This window comes from Symphalangus syndactylus, chromosome 8 (assembly GCF_028878055.3).
Source record: "Symphalangus syndactylus isolate Jambi chromosome 8, NHGRI_mSymSyn1-v2.1_pri, whole genome shotgun sequence".
In the NCBI taxonomy this organism is placed as follows: Eukaryota; Metazoa; Chordata; class Mammalia; order Primates; family Hylobatidae; genus Symphalangus; species Symphalangus syndactylus.
In genome coordinates this window covers 142,394,466-142,418,226 of record NC_072430.2, presented here as the reverse complement: position 1 = coordinate 142,418,226, position 23,761 = coordinate 142,394,466, and the positions used below count along the sequence as shown (strand labels likewise).

The window sequence follows — 23,761 nt, the reverse complement described above, 5'->3', positions numbered from 1 at the left end:
GATGTGGGGGTGGAGGAAGAGACCGCTGTTTCTTGAGCCGGTGGTCTTGATTTAATCCTCCCTGACCAGTTAATACATTCAGTGCAATTACCATGAAAATCCCCCAAATATTTAGCCACTGATGAAAATTGCTAGGAAATTAAGGTAAATTCCAGATGCATCAAAGGTTTGTGTATTTACAACCATAAGGCACTGGAGGAAACCTACACAGGCATGCTCTCCGGTTTCACCTCCTCGCTGCCTCCTAAGGGCAGCTTTCGCTGCTGCCTCTCCTGCAAAGGACCCTGCCATCTGCCTCCCCCCACCACCAATCATGTCAAGGTGCCCAGTGGTGCCCGGGGCCCGTTTCCTTCTCTGTCCTCCCTGGCCGTCCTCTCTAGCCTCTCACAAGGAGCCTGGGCCTGTTTCCACCCACTCTCACTGGCCACCCCTCCAAGCAAGGATTTGACATCGTCCAGGCCCTGCTGCCGCCAGAAACACCTCTCTTGGCCATACCTCTTTCTGAATCCTAGATTTGCACAGACTCCTGCCTACGTACCATCACCCCTCAGAATCCAAGGGGAACGCTGAACCCCATGTGGCTGCCGAGGACGGGGCTGCCAGGTGCAGCAAATGACAAGATGCCTTGCGAAATCTGCATCGCAGAGAAATGCTGGTTTTTGATGTATGTCCCCGATACTGTATGAGACAGGCTTATACTCCTTGTTTATCTGAAATTCCAGTTTGCCTGGGGCTCCCATGTTTCCTGGCAGCGGCCTGGGGTGTCATCTCCCCTCCCCTGCACTCCCCTCCCCTCCTCTCTTCTCCCCTGCCCTCCCCTCCTCTCCTCTTTTCTCCCCTGCTCTCCCCTGCTCTCCCCTCCCCTCCCCTCCTCTCTTCTCCCCTGCCCTGCCCTCCTCTCCTCTTTTCTCCCCTGCTCTCCCCTCCCCTCCTCTCTTCTCCCCTGCCCTGCCCTCCCTGCTCCCCCAGGAGCTCTGCCCGGTGCTGTTCTTCATTCCTCAGCGCTGCCTCACTTCCTGCATCCAGGCCCAGGGACTGGAGTCCATCACTTTCACCTCCAGGACTCCCTGGAACCCTCCCACTCCTATCCTTGCCTGGCCTCCTGCCCATGCTGGGGGCCACAGCTGAGGGCTCCTTTAAACCACACCTTCTATCCTGTCACCCCCCTTTAATGTCCTTCAAGGTTTTCCCACTGCCCTAGGAATGAGATCTGAATCCTTAGAGAATGGGTCTTTCCTCCAGCACCAGCTTCGGCTCAAAGCCCTCTTCCCCACCATGCTTCAGTCAAAAAGTCTTCCGGGAACTTCCAAAAAGCAGGGCCTTTGCACAACCGTCCTTGCCCTCTGCCCTCTGCCCTCTGGACTGTGCTGCCGCTGCTCCTCAGGGCTCTGCTCCGTGGTTGCATCACGTGGTTGTATTTCCTGTTGCATTTAAGTGGCACCACATGTCTACATGGTTGACATGCAGCAGGGCTGCCCCACCTTGGCACGGTGGACATTTGGTGTGGGATCATCCTCTGGGAGGGCTGCCCTGGGTTGTGTAGGACACCCTACCGTAGCAGGCTGCTCTGCACCCCTGGCCTCTGCCCCCTCCGAGTCCTGACCCTGTGTGTCCCGTGTGTGTGAGAGTCCTGACCGTGTGTGTCCCGTGTGTGAGGTGGCAGATGGGTGTTCCCAGGAGAAACGGTGCAGCACTTTCCCGGCATTCCCTCATCCATCCATCTCCCCCGCTTCCCTCTCACAACTGTCTCCTCCAGAGGCAAGAAAATCCCAGCAGAGAGCGCCAACCCGGGTGTCAGTCACCAAGTGTCCGCTGAAGAGGCAGTGCTTTCTAGGCCTCGTCCCCTCCCGGCCTGGGGCCAGGGTACCCAGCAGTGGCAGGCCTCATGATGCAAACACTTGCATGGTTGGGCAAATCACTGACTTTTCTCCTCCCAGGTGGTGTCAGACTCAAGACAGTCCTTCCTGAGACTCGTGTGGGGGTACGTGGTGGTCCGGGAGAACAGGGGGCAGGGCTTCCTGGGCCAGCTATACCCCACCCCCTGGAGTGAGCTGGCTCAGGCCACGGGCCAGGTCACTATGCCTCCCCTCCTGCCCCCGGGGTTTCCCAGAACTCTCAGCTAATTTAGGAGCTGCTCCCCGGAGCCAAGGCGTGGGGGCCTGAACATGGCATGTGTGGGGGTGACACTAACGTACCCTGAGGGTCTGCTGGGGGCACAGAGGAAGACCCCCTGTCCCTGGGGTGGTGGGTGGGGTGGGGGTTCTGGGAGGCTGGGCAGTTGTCCCTGTGAGGGGTGGAGGTGGTGCTAACCCTGGCGGAGGACAGAGTGGACGGCCGGGGCCTAGGGTTTTGGGATTCTGGTTCTTGGTCCCAGAGAATCCACCATGTGACTGCACATGGGAGGGAGTGAAGCACTCTCGGAGCACGGTGAGGAGTCACTGAGAGAGCTGAGAACGCAGAGTTCTGCACTCCTGCCACATCTGGCTAGTGTGTCCCCCTGGACCCTGCTCCAACAAAGCCACCCACAACCCGTGATTTAAAAGATGGTTAAAGTGATGCCTTTTGGATGCCCCAGAAATTACTGAAATAAACCATCTTAGGAAAAAAAATATTTTTCCTGAACACAATAACATCATTTGGTGAAGTGAGTACGATTTTGTTTGGGCTGGGAGCCCTCCTACGGTGGCCGTGTTGATGCACCCTCCTCACCAAGGAGAAACAGGTCCTGCAGGAACATCACCCAGCTGGGGGCCCTCCTGTTCTGGAGCAGAGAGGGCTGCGGACAAGGACATCCCTCCAGGGCTTCATGTGTCTGCTGTGGCATATGTCAGAGGTAAGCAGGGGGTATGGCAGGCTGGGAACTGAACAGTGCCCTGGCAGCACCGTCTCTGCCTCTTCATTTGCCACCAAGAAACTGATGGGCTGGGGCAGTGGGCACATGGTCCAGCAACTGCTGGAGCCACCAGGGCCACTGTAGCCCGGGCTCCCCTGTCCCCTTCCCAGCTCCCACTGTCTTCCTGGCTGCAGCACCTCCTACTTCAGGAGGCCTCCCTGGGTCCCCAGTGGAGGAGGAGGCTCTTGGGCAGGATTCTCACACAGTCCCCCAGGTATGCCATTCTGGGAGCCCCCGAGCCTGCTGTCTACCAGACACCGTCCCTGCAAGGGACAGACACCCATCTCAAATGTTATGGGTCACATGATGGAAATGTGTACCCCATGAGCTCGATCTAGGGGGCTCAAAAGGCATCAGGAGTGCTCTATGTCACGGACAGGTGCTCCCCCATGGCTCACAGGGTAGACTGTGGCAGCCCCACTCAGATCCAGCATGGAGGAAAGACGCAGTTTTTCCCCGTGGTTCCAGCAGAACACTGACTGTCCAGCCTGAGGCCAGTCTCCTCCCTGGGACCATCTGGATGGCCAGGCCTGGCTCAGGGCCCACTAAGGACCAGCCCACCATACCACAAAGACCATCAGGAAAGAGGGGTTCTAGGCCTGAGTTGGGGGTGGGGGCACTGGCACTGGCAGGCAAGCCCGAGGGGCTTCACTCTCTGGGCTCAGCATTTCCACTGGAATTCACACTACACATGGCACCTGCATCACACAGTCAGCCAGACGCCAGTTGTAACTGATTAGAAGCTATGAAATGGGCGTATTCTGGGGAAAAAATTCAGGACAGACTTTTCCAACTAGCCTTAAGTAAAGATTATACCTAAAACATTTCCTGGAGCTGAATCTACCATCTGCACTGTGGATATAAATGTTTCTCAACAGCCCTGGCCTGGGACTGGTAATAAGCACACTGACAGGCATGCGCCTATGGAAGGAAGACAAAAATCCAGAAATTTCTTCCTGCAGCTAAACACACAGAGAGGGTAAACAAACACACTGAGTTGATTAGCAAATAAGAATCCTTCAGATTTGGACTTTGGCATGAGAACTGTGTCCAGATTTAAAACCGCATGGCAATCTGAAGCAGTCACATAGCATTTCCTGTGATGTCCCCGTCATTCCAATTCTCCTTGTATTTATATAGAGTCATATATTTCAATTAATGTTGCAGCCATTAAAAAAACCCCTAACTCCCACATGACAGCCAAGGAAGGCATGCGTTTCCTAGGACAGATGACTGAGTTCATGTGTGACAGCACCAGCCAGCATTCCCTCAGTGAAGATGGACTCGAAAAATCAGGGGCTTCTAACGCATCCTCCTTTCCTGATTAACGAACAACTTTTTGGTGTCTATACACAAACCTTTAAGAATGCATGTAGAGTCTCCAGTAAACAGAAGAGTACACAGGATGCTCAGAGGGAAAACAACTATATATGGATCCTAAGTTTTTTTGTTTTTTTTTTTGAGATGGAGTTTCACTCTTATCGCCCAGGCTGGAGTGCAGTGGCATGATCTCAGCTCACTGCAACCTCTGCCTTCCGAGTTCAAGTGATTCTCCTGCCTCAGCCTCCCAAGTAGCTGGGATTATAGGTGCCTGCCACCATGCCTGGCTAATTTTTTTGTATTTTTAGTAGAGACGGGGTTTCACCATGTTGGCTAGGCTGGTCTCGAATTCCTCACCTCAGGTGATTCACCCACCTCGGCCTCCCAAAGTGCTGGGATTACAGGTGTGAGTCACCGTGCCTGGCCGGATTGTGAGATTTTTAATAACTACGTAAGACAAATGGCTTGATTGTAAAATTGTCACAGATAAGTTCTTAAACCTGTAAACTAGAGTACTTAAAAAAAATTCCACATTGCCATTCTGGGTAGCAAAATCTTCATCACCAAGGAGATCTGGCTAGTGCTACAGCTTGGGAAGGAAACAACAGCCTGTGCTCAGTAATTCTACTAATTACAGCTGGGCTCAATGACATTAATTTACTGATAACCTCATAAAGTTTTGTTTGTTCTTCCAAGCTATAACATTAGCCAGGCCACTCAAAATAATGTTAAAATTACAGGACTTTGGACTTTCGGCAGAACATGAATAGTTTTCTTGGTAAACAAGGAAGGTCTTTATATGTGATGGTGACATAGTGTTTTATTCACACAAGCGTTAGAGGGTGCAGCCTCTGGACACTAGTAAAGAACATTTATTTATTTGGTTATTTATGTAAAAAATATTCCACAACCCAGCTCTCTGCCTTGCTAACAAAGAAATGTTTGTTTCTTAGGAAACGAAAACAGTGAAGGCCATGTCAAGCCAAGTGGAGAGAATAAAATTACTCTGAGATTCTGCTTTCCACGTAACTTCAGCCAAAACTCTAAAGTGGCAAGATCCGCTTTCAGATTATACTATATCGGCCTCTGAGGATTCTATGCAGATCTCTCACCCCTTGGAGAGGTTTACAAACAGGAACCAGAAATCCATGGCCCCCAAGAAACCCTGGCCCCTCTCCTCGCTGGGCCACGAACTGCTCCCCCAGCTACAACAACAGCGCCGGTGGTCACTGCTTGCCCAGTGCCAGCGCCAAAGAGGTCTTGTGCGGCAGGTGCCTCTGACCAACATCACTGTTTCTGGGGAAAGGCCACATATACCAGAAACAACTGCTCCGGCCTTCCCAGGGGCACTGGGTTCTCCCACGCCAGTAACCTATTCAGTTTCCGTTAAAAGGTAGCTAACTACACGGAATAATGCAATAACCAAAGCGGTTTAGAAGGGGCTTGAGTTAGCATTTTAGGAACACATTACAGACAAGGGAAGTGAACAGGACTATTTCTTGCCGAATGTGTGGCCAGTTCCTGTGGCCATGGGGCTGCTGATAATCTCCACTTCTCCCTCCAAGTGGAAAGCCAAACATGTTCCACCATTTCACCAAGGGACCCGTCCTTCTTTAAATTTCTATTAGCCAAAAGTGCCAAGTTAACAAGCAAACCAAAAAGAAAAAAGAAAAAAAGCTATGGAAATGTCCCGAAAAGGGCTGGCCTCATTTCTGCAAAAGACGTGATTTGCAAACAAGCAACCGCTGCATGAGACAGATTGTCAGTGTTGACTAATTTCCATACAAATCGTCTGTGGTTCTGATTCCCGAACACTGCGTCTTCCGCAAGGTGCCTGTCTGCAGGTTTTGCAACGCTGGACGGCCTAGGGAAGGGAGCCTGCGCTGGCAGTCACCGCGGCGCACAGCCTGAGAAACGAGGTGCGGGGCTGGGGAACCCCGCGTACTGTTTTTCCTTCTGAAAACAAGTTCTCCAGTGTGCAGGGCTGACTCGCCCCACGCTTTCCAGAATGCCCGCTCTCCGACGTCCCCAAAGCCGTCGCTTCCCCGGCGAGAAGCGCAACACCGGTCCGCGCCCTCCGCCTCCCCTGTGCCCTGGGGCCTCCCGCCTGGAACCCGGGCGGCCCGCGTTCAAGGGTAGCGGATCGGTGCGCCCGCGGCGCCTGCCCCCACCCGCTCCCCTCCTCTCCTCTAGAGGACACCGGCTGGCCGGGGGAAGGGAGCGCGGCCGGGACCCCTGGCCCTACTCACCCAGGAGCAGCCAGAGGCCGCGCCGCGGGAGGCGGCACAGGGCCCGGGCCATGGTGCACAGCGGCGCCGAGTCAAGTCCGCTCGCCACGCGCCCCGCTGAGGACTGAGCCCGCCGCGGCGCGGGCCCGTTGGAGACGCGCCGGGGGCGGGAGCGGGCGCGGGAGCGATGGGAGGCGGCGGCCGCTCAGCCCGGCCCACTGCGGCTCCCCGGGTGGGTGCCAGGGCCGGGGGCGCCCAGGGCCGGTAAAACCTTGCAGGGGGGCCGCGCGGGCGTCTCCAGGCCCCTCCTGGGGGGGGGCGGCACATTTGGGCTCCCAGGAAGGCCTCCTGAAATGTTCTCCGAGCAAATAAACACTTTTTAAACTAGGGAGGGTCTCCTAGACGACTCAGCGTGAGCGGCACCTTGGTCTCCACCTGGGGATCTTCCCCTCCTCCTCCTCCGAGGTTCTGGGCGTTCCTGCCTGGTTTTGCCTTGCAAAAGGCTAAGATCTCCCAGCCTTATCTACCTCTCCGCCCAGGTGCAGGCGCTGGGGAGCGTGGGGGGCAAAATTCGCCGCCGCGCCTGGCGAGACCCGTAGTAACCCAAAATGGCGCACACTTACCAGGCCCTGGAATGCTGCTCCAGATCTGCAGGATGAGTGGGTGGGCAGAGGCGGGGACAGCACGGCAGGTGAACAGAAGCCGTGGGGCTGGAGGGAACAGGGCTCTTTGGGTGGATTGAGATGGCCTGGGAGTCTTGCTGTTGATGGGTAGGTAGCGAGAGCCTAGCAGGAGGCTGTGAGGGCCTGGCCACAGAGTCCTGAGATGAGGTTTGCTTTGGGGGCACTCTGGCAGCTGCATGGAGAACTGATGGGGGATCTTGGGTACATTCGTTTATGTAAAGTGGTGAGAGGAGGGCGCTCTGGAGATGGGCCGGGGAAGCCTGCGGAGGAGCAGGTTCTGGGAGGCACAGGCCTGGCCTCTCAGGGCATTACTGGTGGCTGGATTTCTCTTGCAGTGGTTCCTTCTTGTATTATCCTGTTCCGAGAACTCTTAGCAACAGTAAATTTATACTTGTGCTAAGAATGCACCATTGCCCTTGGAGGGGGAAGAATCACCACCCTGGTGCTGCGGCCACAGCTGTCTCTTTTGTGGTGGAAGCTGCAAGCACACAGCATTGCTGAGTGACCGATGTTTCCTCCTAGGAAAGGGAACAGTCTGTGGCTGAGAGGCTGCTGCCACCTGCAGTAAGCTCAGAGAAGGGGAGACAGCTGACAGCGAGGTCATCCACTGGTTCTTCTAACATAGGCTGGAGGGCACTCAGGGCCAGCATGCCTACCACCCGTGCAGGGGCCCCAAGTGTTCTGAGAGTGAGGCGTGAGATGGTGGGGGAGGGCACACATTCTCTTGACTTGATTAGCCCTTCTTCTTGAACCCTAGCAGATATACCCCACTGGGTGGCCTGGCATCCCTACTTTCTTCATTTAACAGACATCTGTGTCCCTATGTGCAAGACACTGTTAGATCAACAAGCCCTGCCCTTCAATTGGTGAATCTAGGGGGTGACCTCTAAAACTCTCAATAACATGAGCACCACAACACAGGAGCCATATGGAACAAAGGACACTTGCCTCAGCTGCAGTGCAAATAAGGAGACAAAGGACTTTGGACAAAATGCAGCCCAGGCAGTCCTGAGGGCTGGGTGGAGAGAAGGGCACAAGGGAAATGCAGGCCCGAGCACAGGCCTGGCAGCCAGAGGCTGTGCCATGTGAGAGCAGCACAGCTAGTGGGGAAGGGTGGCTGCCAGCACAGCCCTGGGACAGGGCCACCGTACATCCTGCACTAGGCGATGGCCAATCACAGTGGGGGAGAAGAACCTGCATCTTTCTGCAGCCATCACTCGCCCTCCATATCCAGGGACTCTCTGGCTTGAGCCACCCTTTCTACTTGTAGCTTGTGGACTTTGGCGGCATGGTTTTGGTTGGCAACTGGGACTCCTCTTTCATCAGTCTCAGCAGGAGCCTTTCTTCCCACCGTTTTCTCTTTGAAGCTTGACTGCAAGGAGGCAAGGCCAGAGCCCCCTGTCACTGCTGTTTTCTCAACATCCCCTAAAGGATACATTTTCCTAAGAAGACAAAGCCTATTTCTCAAGTTCACATACTTTAGAAATTCGCAGTTCTCTGGAGAATGCTGAAGTAAGGCACACACCTAGAGGCGTGTTCTCTCCTAATGATTTTCCTGTCTGTACCTTGGGTCTAAGTAAGAGATTCCTTAGCAACTACTATGGGCTTCCCTTCTTCAAAAGTTGTAGTCCAATGTATTTGTATTTCTAATTGGTCATAGGCAGCATGGAAAACCATTCCTCTCCCAGGGTACCTCAATCTAGAGGGACATTAGGTTAAACAATGGAAGAGATTAGAAAATGGCCAAGTGCTTTACTGCATACACAGTAGGGCTAAAGATACAATCAAAGCCTGGTCAACACTGCTAAAAATTCACTATTAACATAAGATTCCTGCTTCCAGCCGAGATGAAGTTACAGGGACTGGACTCACCTTCCCATCTTAAACTAAAAAACTGGACAAAATGTATGAAACAACAGTTGTCACAGTGGACCATAAGAAGTGCAGGGACCCCTGAGAGCAGGGAAACAAATAAGGTGAGTGCTACAACTGCTCACTGCCTGGAGTTGGCAGACCACAGATGGAGAAAAGAAACCCAAAGAGAGTCTGGGGAAGCCAGGCAGTTAATGCTGGCAGGGCATAGTACCGGAGAGGAAAGAGCTGCGCAAAGAATGCGCTTGAGAGATCACAGAGGGTCTCACTTGAGTCTCAGCCCACACATCTAAGGACACTACCCAAGGGAAAAGAGCCTAAGAGCCCACACCCGGCTGGGAATAGTTCCAGTTCCCACCAACCATAGTGGAAAAATCTTGAAATACAAAGAACATCAGAGCATAATTAGAAGGGCAAGGCCCTCTCTGTAGTCAGTAAAAATGACAAAGGCTATTCTGGTGCTGCATAACAAAACTTAAAAGCAAGAACTAACAGGATCAAATGATTTCCAAGTAGCTATTACATCCCAGAACTTAAAAACAATAAAAGAACAAAGCATCAGAGAGCCATGAGGCAACTCCGGGTGGCAACTCCAAGGTGTAACTGGAGCCCTGGAGGAAGGTGGGTGGGAAATATGTGAAAAACCACTATGTGGAACATTTCCTATTAACCCATGAGCCGAGAACATCCCCAAACTCCAAGCACAAAAATCATTTAGAAAAATATGTGAAAGCACATCACGATCAAATTGCCTAAAGCCAGTAATAAAGAGAAAACCTTAAAAGCAGCCAGAGAGAGAAGGTATTATGTATAGCAGGGGTCCCCTAACCCCACAGGAGTACCAGATCATGGCCTGTTAGGAACCTGGCCTCACAGCAGGAGGTGAGCAGCGGGTGAGCTAGTGAAGCTGAGGTCTGCATCCTGTTAGCTCAGCAGCAGCATGAGATTTCAGAGGAGTGTGAACCTATCGTGAACTGCTCATGCAAGGGATCTAGGTTGCGCTCCTTATGGGAATGATCTGAGGTGGAACCGTTTCATCCCTAAACCATCCCCCTCTCACCCCATGGAAAAATTGTCTTCCACAAAACCAGTGTCCGGTGCCAAAAAGGCGAAGGACTGCTGATGTACAGAACACAGGTTAAGGGTGACAGAAGAATTCTTATGGTATATAATGCAACCAGAAAACAATGGAACGTTTTTAAGTACTGGAAGGAAAAAAGCATCAAATATTCTACAGATAGTTTTTCAATAACTTGCTGATATGAAGGGGAAGACTCCACTGGTGTCCTCACTATCAGGCCTGCAATTTAAAGGCTGAACTTCAATCATTATCAATAATGAATCAGTGGTTCTGAAGATAACATGCTTATAAGCAATAACAACTTAGTTCTGTGAGTTGTTTAAATCGTGCAATTGCTAGATAAACACTAACAAAAACAGCAGTATCTCAGGGAACTCAAGTTCATCAACTATCAATTTTTCAAGTCCTGCAGGAAGTCCCACTGTTAAAACCAAAACACTTGCAAGTAGCTGAGAACAGCAGTTGCCTATCTCCCTATTCCCCGAAGAAACGAAACAAACAAAAAACAAGAAGTGAAAAATAAATTCTATATAAAACTGTCCTCAGCATTACTTGGAGAATTTTCCAACTGCAAAGGAACTGAGTAACAGGGAAAAAATCCCACCAAATCCCAGTACACAACTCACACTCCTATACTACCCTCAGCCAGCCACATGCTTAGTGTGAGCAAAGGCAGACTGAGAAAAATCGTGGAGCCAAGAGGCGGGCTGATGAACAGGCCTACGGGTGATATGAAACAACCTCCAGAAAGATGAACTCTTAACGCTCTAGACAGGAAAATTTTAAAATACCCCAATACCATAGAGACAAACAAGAGACAAGTCCATCTAGATCTACTGCAGAAAACCGGGACATGAAATGTCAGACATACAAACTGAAGGAAGCCCCAACCTCTAGGAAACTACGTTACAAATGTGTAACATAGCCACCCTGGGTGGACCAGGAATAAAAGACATAACCTAAGCACATTTAGACAAAAGAGCAAAAGACAAAAGAACTGTACACAAATGGCGTATTCCATGTACACAAATGACGTAAATCTGTTTCTCACGGGGCCATGGTTTAGCAATGCTGTAATGGCTTTATGTGTATAGTAGGATTGAGCAAATAAATACATAAATAAATTGTGAATAACGTGAGCCAGTTTTCTCACTATTGGTATAAGGTAGAAATAAGGGACAGAAATTCAAAGTATCAGTATGAACACACACATATATATGGCGCTGATGACTAGCTGTAAATACAGGGACAAAATACAGGCGTGTCTGTTTGCTTGGATTAATACACACGCACATATGTCCCAGCTATATCTACTGAGAGAGCCTAAGACCAACTCCAACAGCAACAAGGAAACCTCCTGACCAGGTCTTCGTTTCTAAATACTATTCTCCAATAAAAGGAAACAGCTTGTTGAAGTGGTGGAGTCCAGTGCTGGGGCAGGGAATGTAAAAGATGAGCCAAAAATATCCTGCGATGCCAGAAAATAAGTACTTAAAAAAGAATGGCTTTTTCAAAAGGACACAGACCCCAACCTGAAGAAGCTCCTAATGGCTAATGCTGGAATAATGTGAGCAATGAAGTAAGAAAAGAACAGTATTGTAATGCACAGAACAAAATAAACATCGAGTGCATACTGATATAAAACACTGAATAAACAGGGGAGAAGGTGTGGCTCCTCCTTACAGAAAAATTCCAAGTAATAAACATAGAAGGGATGAGAGACACACAAAATCATCATTAAGCAAACACCACAAGAATAACTGTTTCAGCCAAGATTTGATGAATACTAGCACCAGTGACCAAATGTTTCAGGAGCAGCATATTTGTATACTCTCAAAGAGCCCCTTCAATTACAAAGGAAAACCATTAACCTCATAGTGCAGGAACCCAGCAGAAGCCACCTTAACCAAGTGATCAAGGGTAACATCATCTGTAAAAGATATTATCCCCAGGTATGATGTGCTAAGAAAGAGACGTTATTTCTGTGGTACTCACAAAAACGTATAGCTCCATCTAATCATGAGAAAACATCAGATAAATCCAAATTAAGAGGCAATCTACAAAATAACCAATTAATACTCATCAAATGGCAAGATAAAACAATTCACTACCATGACAATAGTCATGAAACTCAAGAAAATACTGAGGAACTGTCACAGATGAAGGATGGAGGATAGAGAAAACACAGTAACTAAATGCAATGTGGGCTACTGGATTGGATCCTAAAACAGAAAAAGAACATTAGGAAGAAAATCGGTAAAAATGAGTAAGATTTGTGGTTAATAGCATTGCACCAGTGTTAATTTCCTAGTTTTGATAATTTTACTATGGTTACAGGAGTTGTTAACATTAGGGGAAGCGGAATGAATGGCAGACATTAACTTCCTATGGTATTTTTTGCAACTTTTCTGTAAGTCTAAAACTATTTTAGACTTATATAAGACTTCTATAGACTATATTTTAGACTAAATAAAAAGATCGTATATACCTAATATATTAGCAATAAAACTATTCCTAAATTAAAAGGTCAAATAAGCAGTCATATACCCAACTCTTAACATTGCCTGTGTTCCTACTTCCCAGTAATTCTTAGTGAACACTGGAACCATTCCTAATTACTCAGGGTAATGTGTGTGTCTGAGAGAGGCATAAACGAATCCTTCACATCTGAAGCATCTGACAGTGTTGGAAGCATTTAGAAAGCCAAAGCTAGTGACCTTACTGTGAATGTAGGTATACGTATATATCGGCATATGTTTATGTATACAAACATAATTAAAGTCTGTATAACAAAGCCTTTGTATTATAAAATGAGGGAAAAATGCCTCCTGCTTATTCTGCTTCTCACCGGAGAATCAGGTTTCCTGTTCTCTGGCCACCCTTCACTTCATGGGTGTTTGTGGAGCCCAGGCCTAATCAGAGTCCTCCCTGGGGTTTTGCTGGAGTTACATGATTTTTTTCTAGAATTAGTAACTCAGAGAATTATATAAATTAGATAAACCTGTTAGTGACCATCTTTGCCCTCATGTGTGCAGAGCCCGATGCCAACCCAGAAGAAAGCATATACAGCTTCACCTGAATTCGTTTCTGGAGTATTCAACTATGTAAGTTCATTTCCATTTTCTTGTACTTTTGCTAGTTTATGTTTCTATCATTTGCAATCAAGTGTCCCCTGACTAGCAAGCCAACCTATGGCCTGCCTTATTCTAATAAATACTGAAGCAGGTTACAGACATTAATAGAAGAGGAATAAAAATAAATTAAGAAAGAAGTAAAACAACAGATTATTACAACAAAGTCAGGCTAAAGTTACTAACAAAGATGCATCGTATCACACTGCTGGATGACAGCACTACCACCAGCAGCAGCAGCAAACCTTGACTGTGCCAAACACCATGGTAAATGCTTCACTCTAGGCCTGTGCAGTAAAGCTTTAAAGAAAGCCCTTCAGAGCCGGCGTTCTTAAATAGCTGATATTAAAGATGAACCAAGCCGGGCATGGTGGCTCATGCCTGTAATCCTAGCACTTTGGGAGGCTGAGGCAGGTGGATCACTTGAGGTCAGGAGTTGGAAACCAGCCTGGCCAATGTGGTGAAACCCCGTTTTGTATTTTTGTACTAAAAAAAAAAAAAAAAAAAAAAAAAGCCTCATGCCTGTAATCCTAGCACTTTGGAAGGCCAAGGCAGGTGGATCACCTCAGGAGTTCAAGACCAGGCTGGGCAACATGGCAAAACCCCATCTCTACTAAAAATACAAAAATTAAATGGGTGTGGTGGTGCATGCCTGTAGTCCCAGCTACTCAGGAGGCTGAGGCAGGAGAATCGCTTGAACCCGGGAGGCGGAGGTTGCAGTGAGCCAAGATTGTGCCACTGCACTACAGCCTGGGCATCAGAGTGAGACTCCATCTCAAACAAAAATAATACAAAAAAAAATTAGCCGAGTATGGTCGTGGATGCCTGTAATCCCAGCTACTTGGGAGGCTGAGGCAGGAGAATTGCTTGAACCCAGGAGGTGGAGGTTGCAGTGAGGCAAGATTGCGCCACTGCACTCGAGCTTGAGTGACAGAGCAAGACTCTTGTCTCAAAAAAAAAGAAGCCTGACGCAGATCTCACTAGACTAAAACCAGGGTTTCAGCAAAGCTGCATTCCTTCTGGAGGCTCTAGGCAGCCCCTGTTTCCCACCTTTTCCAGCTTCTGGGGGCTGTCCACTGGCTCTCGGCCCCTTGTTCTGTCTTCAAAGCCAGCAGGAGCGTGTTGAGTTCTCACAATGCCATTTCTCTGGTTCTCTCTTCTGCCTCCTCTACCACTTTTAAGGACTCATGTAATTAGATTGAGTCCAGCCAGATAATCCAGGATAAGCTCCTAATCTTAAAAGTCGGCTAATTAACAATCTTACTTGCATCTGCAACCTTAATTCTCTTTGTCATGTACAACACATCACAGGATCCAGATGACAACGGGACATTTTAGAAGGTCATTGTTCTGCCCACATGTTAAAATATGTTACTACTACGTGCCACATATGTATTTGATAAGTAACAATGGTCAATACTGAAAAAGCAGTACTTAAGCCCATATATAGAGATTACTGGTTGAAAATTTTTAAAAGAGAAATTACCTGTTATATTGAGCTTCTGAGTCACACATATTATCTCCTTTGACCAGTATAGATTGGCATCAGGCAGAGCCAATTGGGAATTTTTAGTTCCACTGTTTTTGCTGATTGTCTTATGGTATTTACAATTTTCCAAATCTCTGGTTATCCCCAAACATATTAATTATCTATATACTCTAGTTGATAAAGCTAAGTGCTCGTTGGTATCTAATACAACAGTGTGAAAGAAAATTGATTTTGAGCACTAACGTATGTTAAATTATCTACATTTTTGCTAGTGAAGATCTATGAAAACTTGGACAATTTGACCAGTCTTTTAAAATTCTACAATAATTTTATCCAATTATCTAATATCAAGTTAGAGATTTTACAGAATAAGATAAACAGAGATTTTTCACTTGAGGTTCTAAAAGATTCATGAAAAATAACTCTAGTTTCTAAATTTAACTTGGGAAGCTTCATAACAGCTAGCAATTTACTGGTCACAGCTGAAAGCCCTTTAATTTACAAAAGCTGCCTGAGCTTTACCTTTAGCTTTTGGATAGGACTTTACTTCAAAAAACCTGAAAGTTAGTGTCAGGCCTCTGAGCCCAAGCTAAGCCATCATATTCCCAGTGACCTGTACGTATACATCCAGATGGCCTGAAGCAACTGAAGATCCACAAAAGAAGTGAAAATAGCCTTAACTGATGACATTCCACCATTGTGATTTATTTCTGCCCCACCCTAACTGATCAATGTACTTTGTAATCTCCCCCACCCTTAAGAAGGTTCTTTGTAATTCTCCCCACCCTTGAGAATGTACTTTGTGAGATCCACCACCTGCCCACAAAACGTTGCTCTTAACTCCACCACCTATCCCAAAACCTTAAGAACTAATGATAATCCACCACAGATTTGCTGACTCTCTTTTCAGACTCAGCCCACCTGCACCCAGGTGAAATAAACAGCCATGTTGCTCACACAAAGCCTATTTGGTGGCATCTTCACATGGACACATGAGACAGTTAGAATTACTTTCCTCCCCACTCCCACCATGCTGAGATGGGGTCTCACTCTGTTGTCCAGGCTGGAGTTCAGTGGCAGGATCTCAGCTCATTGCAACCTCCACCTCCCGGGTTCAAGTGATTCTCCTGCCTCAGCCTCCCAAGTAGCTGGGATTACAGGTACATGCCACCATGCCCGGCTAATTTTTGTATTTCCAGTAGAGAGGAGGTTCCACCATGTTGGCCAGGCTGGTCTCAAATTCCTGACCACGTGATCCACCTGCCTTGGCCTCCCCAAAGTGCTGGGATTACAGGTGTGAACCACCACGCCCGGCGCTGAAAATTAGAATTTCAAGTGACTTTCTATATTTTCCCCAAATCAAAGGCAGTAATTTTGTCTCTATGTATTCTAGAATGGAATTCCACTTCATCATTCCTCTGGGAAAAAAATGATTAGAGGTATGCTTCTTATTTCTATGGGTATGTTGAAAATAACACCTATTCCATGTTGCTACTTTATTCAGTGCTCTGAATGTAGCCTTTTAATATAAATAACCATATAATTAACATACAGGAAAAATCTCCATAATTTTAGTACAATTTAATTAGTAATTTAATTAGTAAAATTAGGATTTTACTAATTTGATATACAGCTAAAGCCAATGATTTTTGTGTTTCATCAAATATAGTCCTTTTAAATTATTATTATTATTTTTACTTTCTGGAACCCAATTCCTGGTGGACATTTTGAGTGGATCTGATAATAACTGGAGACAAATTAATATATGAAATAAAACCTTATTCTCAAATATATTCAATTCTTTTATAAATCTCATAAAAGAGGAAACATTTGAAATCCAGTCATTTGATATATTGACTTACCATTCATGTATATTCCATGTCAACACTGGTAGGTTAATTTATACTTGGAAAATGCCAGACAGATGGCTGAATAGGAACAGCTTCAGTCTGCAGCTCCTAGTGTGAGCAACCCAGAAGATGGGTGATTTCTGCATTTCCAACTGAGGTACCGGGTTCATCTCACTGGGGCTTGTCAGACAGTGGGTGCAGCCCACGGAGCAGGGTGGGGCATCGCCTCACCTGGGAAGTGCAAGGGGTCAGGGAATTCTCTTTCCTAGCAAAGGGAAGCCATGACAGACGATACCTGGAAAATCGGGACACTCCCACCCTAATACTGCACTTTTTCAAAGGCCTTAGCAAACGGCACACCAGGAGATTATATCCCGTGCCTGGCTCGGAGGGTCCCATGCCCACGGAGCCTCGCTCACTGCTAGCACAACAGTCTGAGACTGAACTGCCAGGTGGCAGCGAGGCTGGGAAGGGGCATCCGCCATTGCTGAGGCTTGAGTAAGTAAACAAAGCGGCCAGGAACCTCAAACTGGGCGGAGCCCACTGCAGCTCAAGGAGGCCTGCCTGCCTCTGTAGACTCCACCTCTGTGGGCAGGGCATAGCTGAATAAAAGGCAGCAGAAACTTCTGCAGACTTAAACGTCTCTGTCTGACAGCTTTGAAAAGACTAGTGGTTCTCCCAGCATGGAGTTTGAGATCTAAGAACAGACAGACTGCCTCTTCAAGTGGGTCCCTGACCCCTGAGTAGTCTAATTGGGAGACACCTCCCGGTAGGGGCTGACTGACACCTCATACAGCTGGGTGCCCCTCTGAGACGAAGCTTCCAGACACAGGATCAGCCAGCAACATCTGCCATTCTGCAATATTTGCTGCAGCATCTGCTGGTAATACCGAGGCAAACAGGGCCTGTAGTGGACCTCCAGCAAACTCCAACAGATCTGCAGCCGAGGGTCCTGACTGTTACAAGGAAAACTAACAAACAGAAAGGACATCCACACCAAAACCCCATCTGTACGTCACCATCATCAAAGACCAAAGGTAGATAAAACTACAAAGATGGGGAGAAACCAGAGCAGAAAAGCTGAAAATTCTAAAAATCAGGGCGACTCTTCTCCTCCAAAGGAATGCAGCTCCTCGCCAGCAATGGAACAAAGCTGGACAGAGAATGACTTTGATGAGTTGAGAGAAGAAGGCTTCAGACAATCAGTAATAACAAACTTCTCTGAGCTAAAGGAGGATGTTCAAACTCATCACAAAGAAGCTAAAAACCTTGAAAAAAGATTAGATGAATGGCTAACTAGAATAAACAGTGTAGAGAAGTCCTTAAATGATCTGATGGTAAGGCACGAGAACTACGGATGCATGCACAAGCTTCAGTAGCTGATTTGATTAAGTAGAAGAAAGGGTATCAGTGATTGAAGATCAAATGAATGAAATGAAGTGAGAAGAGAAGTTTAGAGAAAAAAGAATAAAAAGAAATGAACAAAGCCTCCAAGAAATATGGGACTATATGAAAAGACTAAATCTACATCTGATGGTGTACCTGAAAGTGATGGGGAGAATGGAACCAAGTTGGAAAACACTCTTCAGGATATTATCCAGGAGAACTTCCCCAACCTAGCAAGACAGGTCAACATTCAAATTCAGGAAATACAGAGAAAGCCAGAAAAATACTCCTCGAGAAGAGCAACTCCAAGACACATAATTGTCAGATTCACCAAAGTTGAAATGATGGAAAAAATGTTAAGGGCAGCCAGAGAGAAAGGTCGGGTTACCCACAAAGGGAGGCCCATGAGATTGACAGCAGATCCCTTGGCAGAAACTCTGCAAGCCAGAAGAGAGTCAGGGCCAACATTCAACATTCTTAAAGAAAAGAATTTTAAACCCAGAATTTCATATCCAGCAAACTAAGCTTCATATGTGAAGGAGAAATAAAATCCTTTACAGACAAACAAACGCTGAGAGATTTTTTCACCACCAGGCCTGCCTCACAGGAGCTCCTGAAGGAAGAACTAAACATGGAAAGGAACAACCGGTACCAGCCACTGCAAAAACATGCCAAATTGTAAAGACCATCAATGCTAGGAAGAAACTGCATCAACTAATGAGCAAAATAACCAGCTAACATCATAATGACAGGACCAAATTCACACATAACAATATTAACCTTAAATGTAAATGGGCTAAATGCTCCAATTAAAAGACACAGACTGGCAAATTGGATAAAGAGTCAAGACCCATCAGGGTGCTGTATTCAGGAGACCCAACTCACGTGCAGAGACACACATAGGCTCAAAATAAAGGGATGGAGGAAGATCTACCAAGCAAATGGAAAACAAAAAAAAGCAGGGGTTGCGATCCTAGTCTCTGATAAAACAGACTTTAAACCAACAAAGATCAAAAGAGACAAAGAAGGCCATTACATAATGGTAAAGGGATCAATTCAACAAGAAGAGCTAACTATCCTAAATATATATGCACCCAATACAGGAGCATCCAGATTCATAAAGCAAGTCCTTAGAGACCTACAAAGAGACTTGGACTCCCACACAATAATAATGGGAGACTTTAACACCCCACTGTCAACATTAGACAGATCAACGAGACAGAAAGTTAACAAGGATATCCAGGAATTAAACTCAGCTCTACACCAAGCGGACCTAATAGACATCTACAGAACTCTCCACCCCAAATCAACAGGATATACATTCTTCTCAGCACCACATCACACTTATTCCAAAATTGACCACATAGTTGGAAGTAAAGCACTCCTCAGCAAATGTAAAAGAATAGAAATTATAACAAACTGTCTCTCAGACCACAGTGCAATCAAACTAGAACTCAGGATTAAGAAACTCACTCAAAACCGCTCAACTACATGGAAACTGAACAACCTGCTCCTGAATGACTACTGGGTACATAACGAAATGAAGGCAGAGATAAAGATGTTCTTTGAAACCAATGAGAACAAAGACACAGCATACCAGAATCTCTGGGACACATTTAAAGCAGTGTGTAGAGGGAAATTTATAGCACTAAATGCCCATAAGAGAAAGCAGGAAAGATCTAAAATTGACACCTAACATCATAATTAAAAGAACTAGAGAAGCAAGAGCAAACACATTCAAAAGCTAGTAGAAGGCAAGAAATAACTAAGATCAGAGCAGAACTGAAGGAGATAGAGACACAAAAAAAACCCTTCAAAAAATCAATGAATCCAGGAGCTGGTTTTTTGAAAAGATCAACAAAATTGATAGACCACTAGCAAGACTAATAAAGAAGAAAAGAGAGAAGAATCAAATAGATGCAATAAAAAATGATAAAGGGGATATCATCACTGATCCCACAGAAATACAAACTACCATCAGAGAATACTACAAACACCTCTACAGAAATAAACTAGAAAATCTAGAAGAAATGGATAAATTCCTGGACACATACACCCTCCCAAGACTAAACGAGGAAGTTGAATCCCTGAATAGACCAATAACAGGTTCTGAAATTGAGGCAATAATTAATAGCCTACCAACCAAAAAAAGTCCAGGACCAGATGGATTCACAAGCTGAATTCTACCAGAGGTACAAAGAGGAGCTGGTACCATTCCTTCTGAAACTATTCCAATCAATAGAAAAAGAGGGAATCCTCCATAATTCATTTTATGAGGCCAACATCATCCTGATACCAAAGCCTGGCAGAGACACAACAAAAAAAGAGAATTTTAGACCAGTATCCCTGATGAACATTGATGCAAAAATCCTCAACAAAATATTGGCAAACCAAATCCAGTAGCACATCAAAAAGCTTATTCACCACGATCAAGTTGGCTTCATCCCTGGGATGCAAGGCTGGTTCAACATATGCAAATCAATAAACATAATCCAGCATATAAACAGAACCAAAGACAAAAACCACATGATTATCTCAATAGATGCAGAAAAGGCCTTTGATAAAATTCAACAGCCCTTCATACTAAAAACTCTCAATAAACTAGGTATTGATGGGATGTATCTCAAAATAATAAGAGCTATTTATGACAAACCACAGCCAATATCATACTGCATGGGCAAAAACTGGAAGCATTCCTTTTGAAAACTGGCACAAGACAGGGATGCCCTCTCTCACCACTCCTATTCAACATAGTGTTGGAAGTTCTGGCCAGAGCAATCAGGCAAGAGACAGAAATAAAGGGTATTCAATTAGGAAAAGAGGAAGTCAAATTGCCCCTGTTTGCAGATGACATGATTGTATATTTAGAAAACCCCATTGTCTCAGCCCAAAATCTCCTTAAGCTGATAAACAACTTCAGCAAAGTCTCAGGATACAAAATCAATGTGCAAAAATCACAAGCATTCCTATACACCAATAACAGACAGAGAGCCAAATCGTGAGTGAACTCCCACTCACAATTGCTTCAAAGAGAATAAAATACCTAGGAATCCAACTTACAAGGGATGTGAAGGACCTCTTCAAGGAGAACTACAAACCATGCTCAACGAAATAAAAGAGGACACAAACAAATGGAAGAACATTCCATGCTCATGGATAGGAAGAATCAATATTGTGAAAATGGCCATACTGCCCAAGGTAATTTATAGATTCTATGCCATCCCCATCAAGCTACCAATGACTTTCTTCACAGAATTGGAAAAAACTACTTTAAAGTTCATATGGAACCAAAAAACAGCCCGCATTGCCAAGACAATCCTAAGCCAAAAGAACAAAGCTGGAGGCATCACATTACCTGACTTCAAGCTATACTACAAGGCTACAGTAACCAAAACAGCATGGTACTGGTACCAAAACAGAGATATAGACCAATGGAACAGAATAGAGCCCTCGGAAATAATACCATACATCTACAACCATCTAATCTTTGACAAACCTGACAAAAACAAGAAATGGGGAAAGGATTCCCTATTTAATAAATAGTGCTGGGAAAACTGGCTAGTCATATGTAGAAAGCTGAAACTGGATCCCTTCCTTACACCTTATACAAAAATTAATTCAAGGTGGATTAAAGACTTAAATGTTAGACCTAAAACCATAAAAACCCTAGAAGAAAACCTAGGCAATACCATTCAGGACATAGGCATGGGCAAGGACTTCATGACTAAAACACCAAAAACAATGGCAACAAAAGCCAAATTTGACAAATGGGATCTAATTAAACTAAAGAGCTTCTGCACAGCAAAAGAAACTACCATAAGAATGAACAGGCAACCTACAGAATGGGAGAAAGTTTTTACAATCTACCCATCTGACAAAGGGCTAATATCCAGAATCTACAAAGAACTTAGACAAATTTACAAGAAAAAATCAAACAACCCCCATCACAAAGTGGGCAAAGGATATGAACAGACACTTCTCAAAAGACATTTATACAGCCAACAGGCACATGAAAAAATGCTCATCATCACTGGCCATCAGAGAAATGCAAATCAAAACCACAATGAGATACCTTCTCACGCCAATTGGAATGGCAATCATTAACAAGTTCAGGAAACAACAGGTGCTAGAGAGGATGTGGAGAAATAGGAACACTTTTACACTATTGGTGGGACTGTAAACTAGTTCAACCATTGTGGAAGACAGTGTGGCGATTCCTCAAGGATCTAGAACTAGAAATACCATTTGACCCAGCCATCCCATTACTGGGCATATACCCAAAGGATTATAAATCATGCTGCTATAAAGACATATGTACATGTATGTTTTTTGCGGCACTATTCACAATAGCAAAGACTTGGAACCAACCCAAATGTCCATCAATGATAGACTGGATTAGGAAAATGTGGCACATATACACCATGGAATACTATGCAGCCATAAAAAGGATGAGTTCGTGTCCTTCGTAGGGACATGGATGAAGCTGGAAACCATAATTCTGAGCAAACTATCGCAAGGACAGAAAACCAAACACCGCATGTTCTCACTCATAGGTGGGAACTGAACAATGAGAACACTTGGACACAGGGTGGGGAACATCACACACCGGGGCCTGTCGTGGGGTAGGGGGAGGGGAGAAGGATAGCATTAATAGGTATACCTAATGTAAATGACGAGTTAATGGGTGCAGCACACCAACATGGCACATGTATACATATGTAAGAAACCTGCACGTTGTGCACATGTACCCTAGAACTTAAAGTATATAAAAAAAAAGAGTGGTATGGCAGTATTCACAACAAGCAAGATATGAAGTTAAACTAAGTGTCCAACAACAGATGAATGGATAAATAAAATGTGGTACATATACACAATGGAATACTATTCGGCCATAAAAAAGAATGAATCCTGTCATTTGTGGCAATGGATGGAACTAGCAGACATTATGTTAAGTGAAATAAGCCAGGGACAGAAAGTTAAACACTGTATTTCTTACTCATGTGGAAGCTAAAGAAAAGTTGATATCATAGAAATAAAATGTAGAACAAAGGATACTAAAGACTGGGAAGGGGAAGATAGGGGGACATTTGTTTAAGGATACAAAATCACAGCTACATAGGAGGAATGAGTTCTAGCTTTCTGTACCACTATAGGATGGCTATAGTTAACCATAACATATAATTTCAAATAGCTACAAGTAGGATATTGAATGTTCCCAAGACAAACAAATGATAAATGTTTGAGATGATAAATATGCTAACTACTCTGATTTGATTAAAATACATTATATATATGAAAACATTACTACGTGCCCCATGAATATGTACAACTACTATCTGGCAATTAAAATAAATAAAACAAAATAAATAAAGAATATTTGTTATTCTGGAAAAACAAAAAAGAAAATGCCACTGAACCTGAAGAAAGCATTAAATTGACAGTGGTACTAAAGATTAGATGCCTTTATTAAATATAAATACATCAAATATAAACGTTAAAGGGCTGATTTTTAGTCAAGTAAAATCAACTAAACATTGAATGCTATAAACATTTAAAACATTTAAAGAAAATGCAGACCTAAATGTTAATCTTACTATTAATAAAAATGCAACTTAAATATTATATTACTTTTAAAAAGTAAGCCATTAAAGAACCATCTATTCTATATTTCTATCAGATAAGGCATAAAATTAGCCTTTGAAAATTGTTCTAACAATACAACAGAACTTTTCACAAAATGAATGCAAGCACTATAGAGAACATTGGAATTTAAGTACTTTACCAAAGCACATACAAGTTTACCCTTCCCAGTGAAGGCTAACACACCT

At 45.3% G+C, this 23,761-nt stretch overlaps 1 protein-coding gene across 1 annotated transcript in view; it reads right to left on the bottom strand.

Moving 5' to 3' along the window:
• The window catches only part of RAMP1 (receptor activity modifying protein 1), a 53,394-nt gene extending 46,792 nt beyond the window's left edge, over positions 1-6,602 (bottom strand). The window contains exon 1 of the mRNA XM_055291121.2: positions 6,463-6,602. Within this exon, the coding sequence (XP_055147096.1) occupies positions 6,463-6,514 (52 nt within the window). The 5' untranslated portion in view covers positions 6,515-6,602. The remainder of the gene's footprint in view (positions 1-6,462) is intronic.
• Between the last annotated feature and the right edge of the window lie 17,159 nt (positions 6,603-23,761).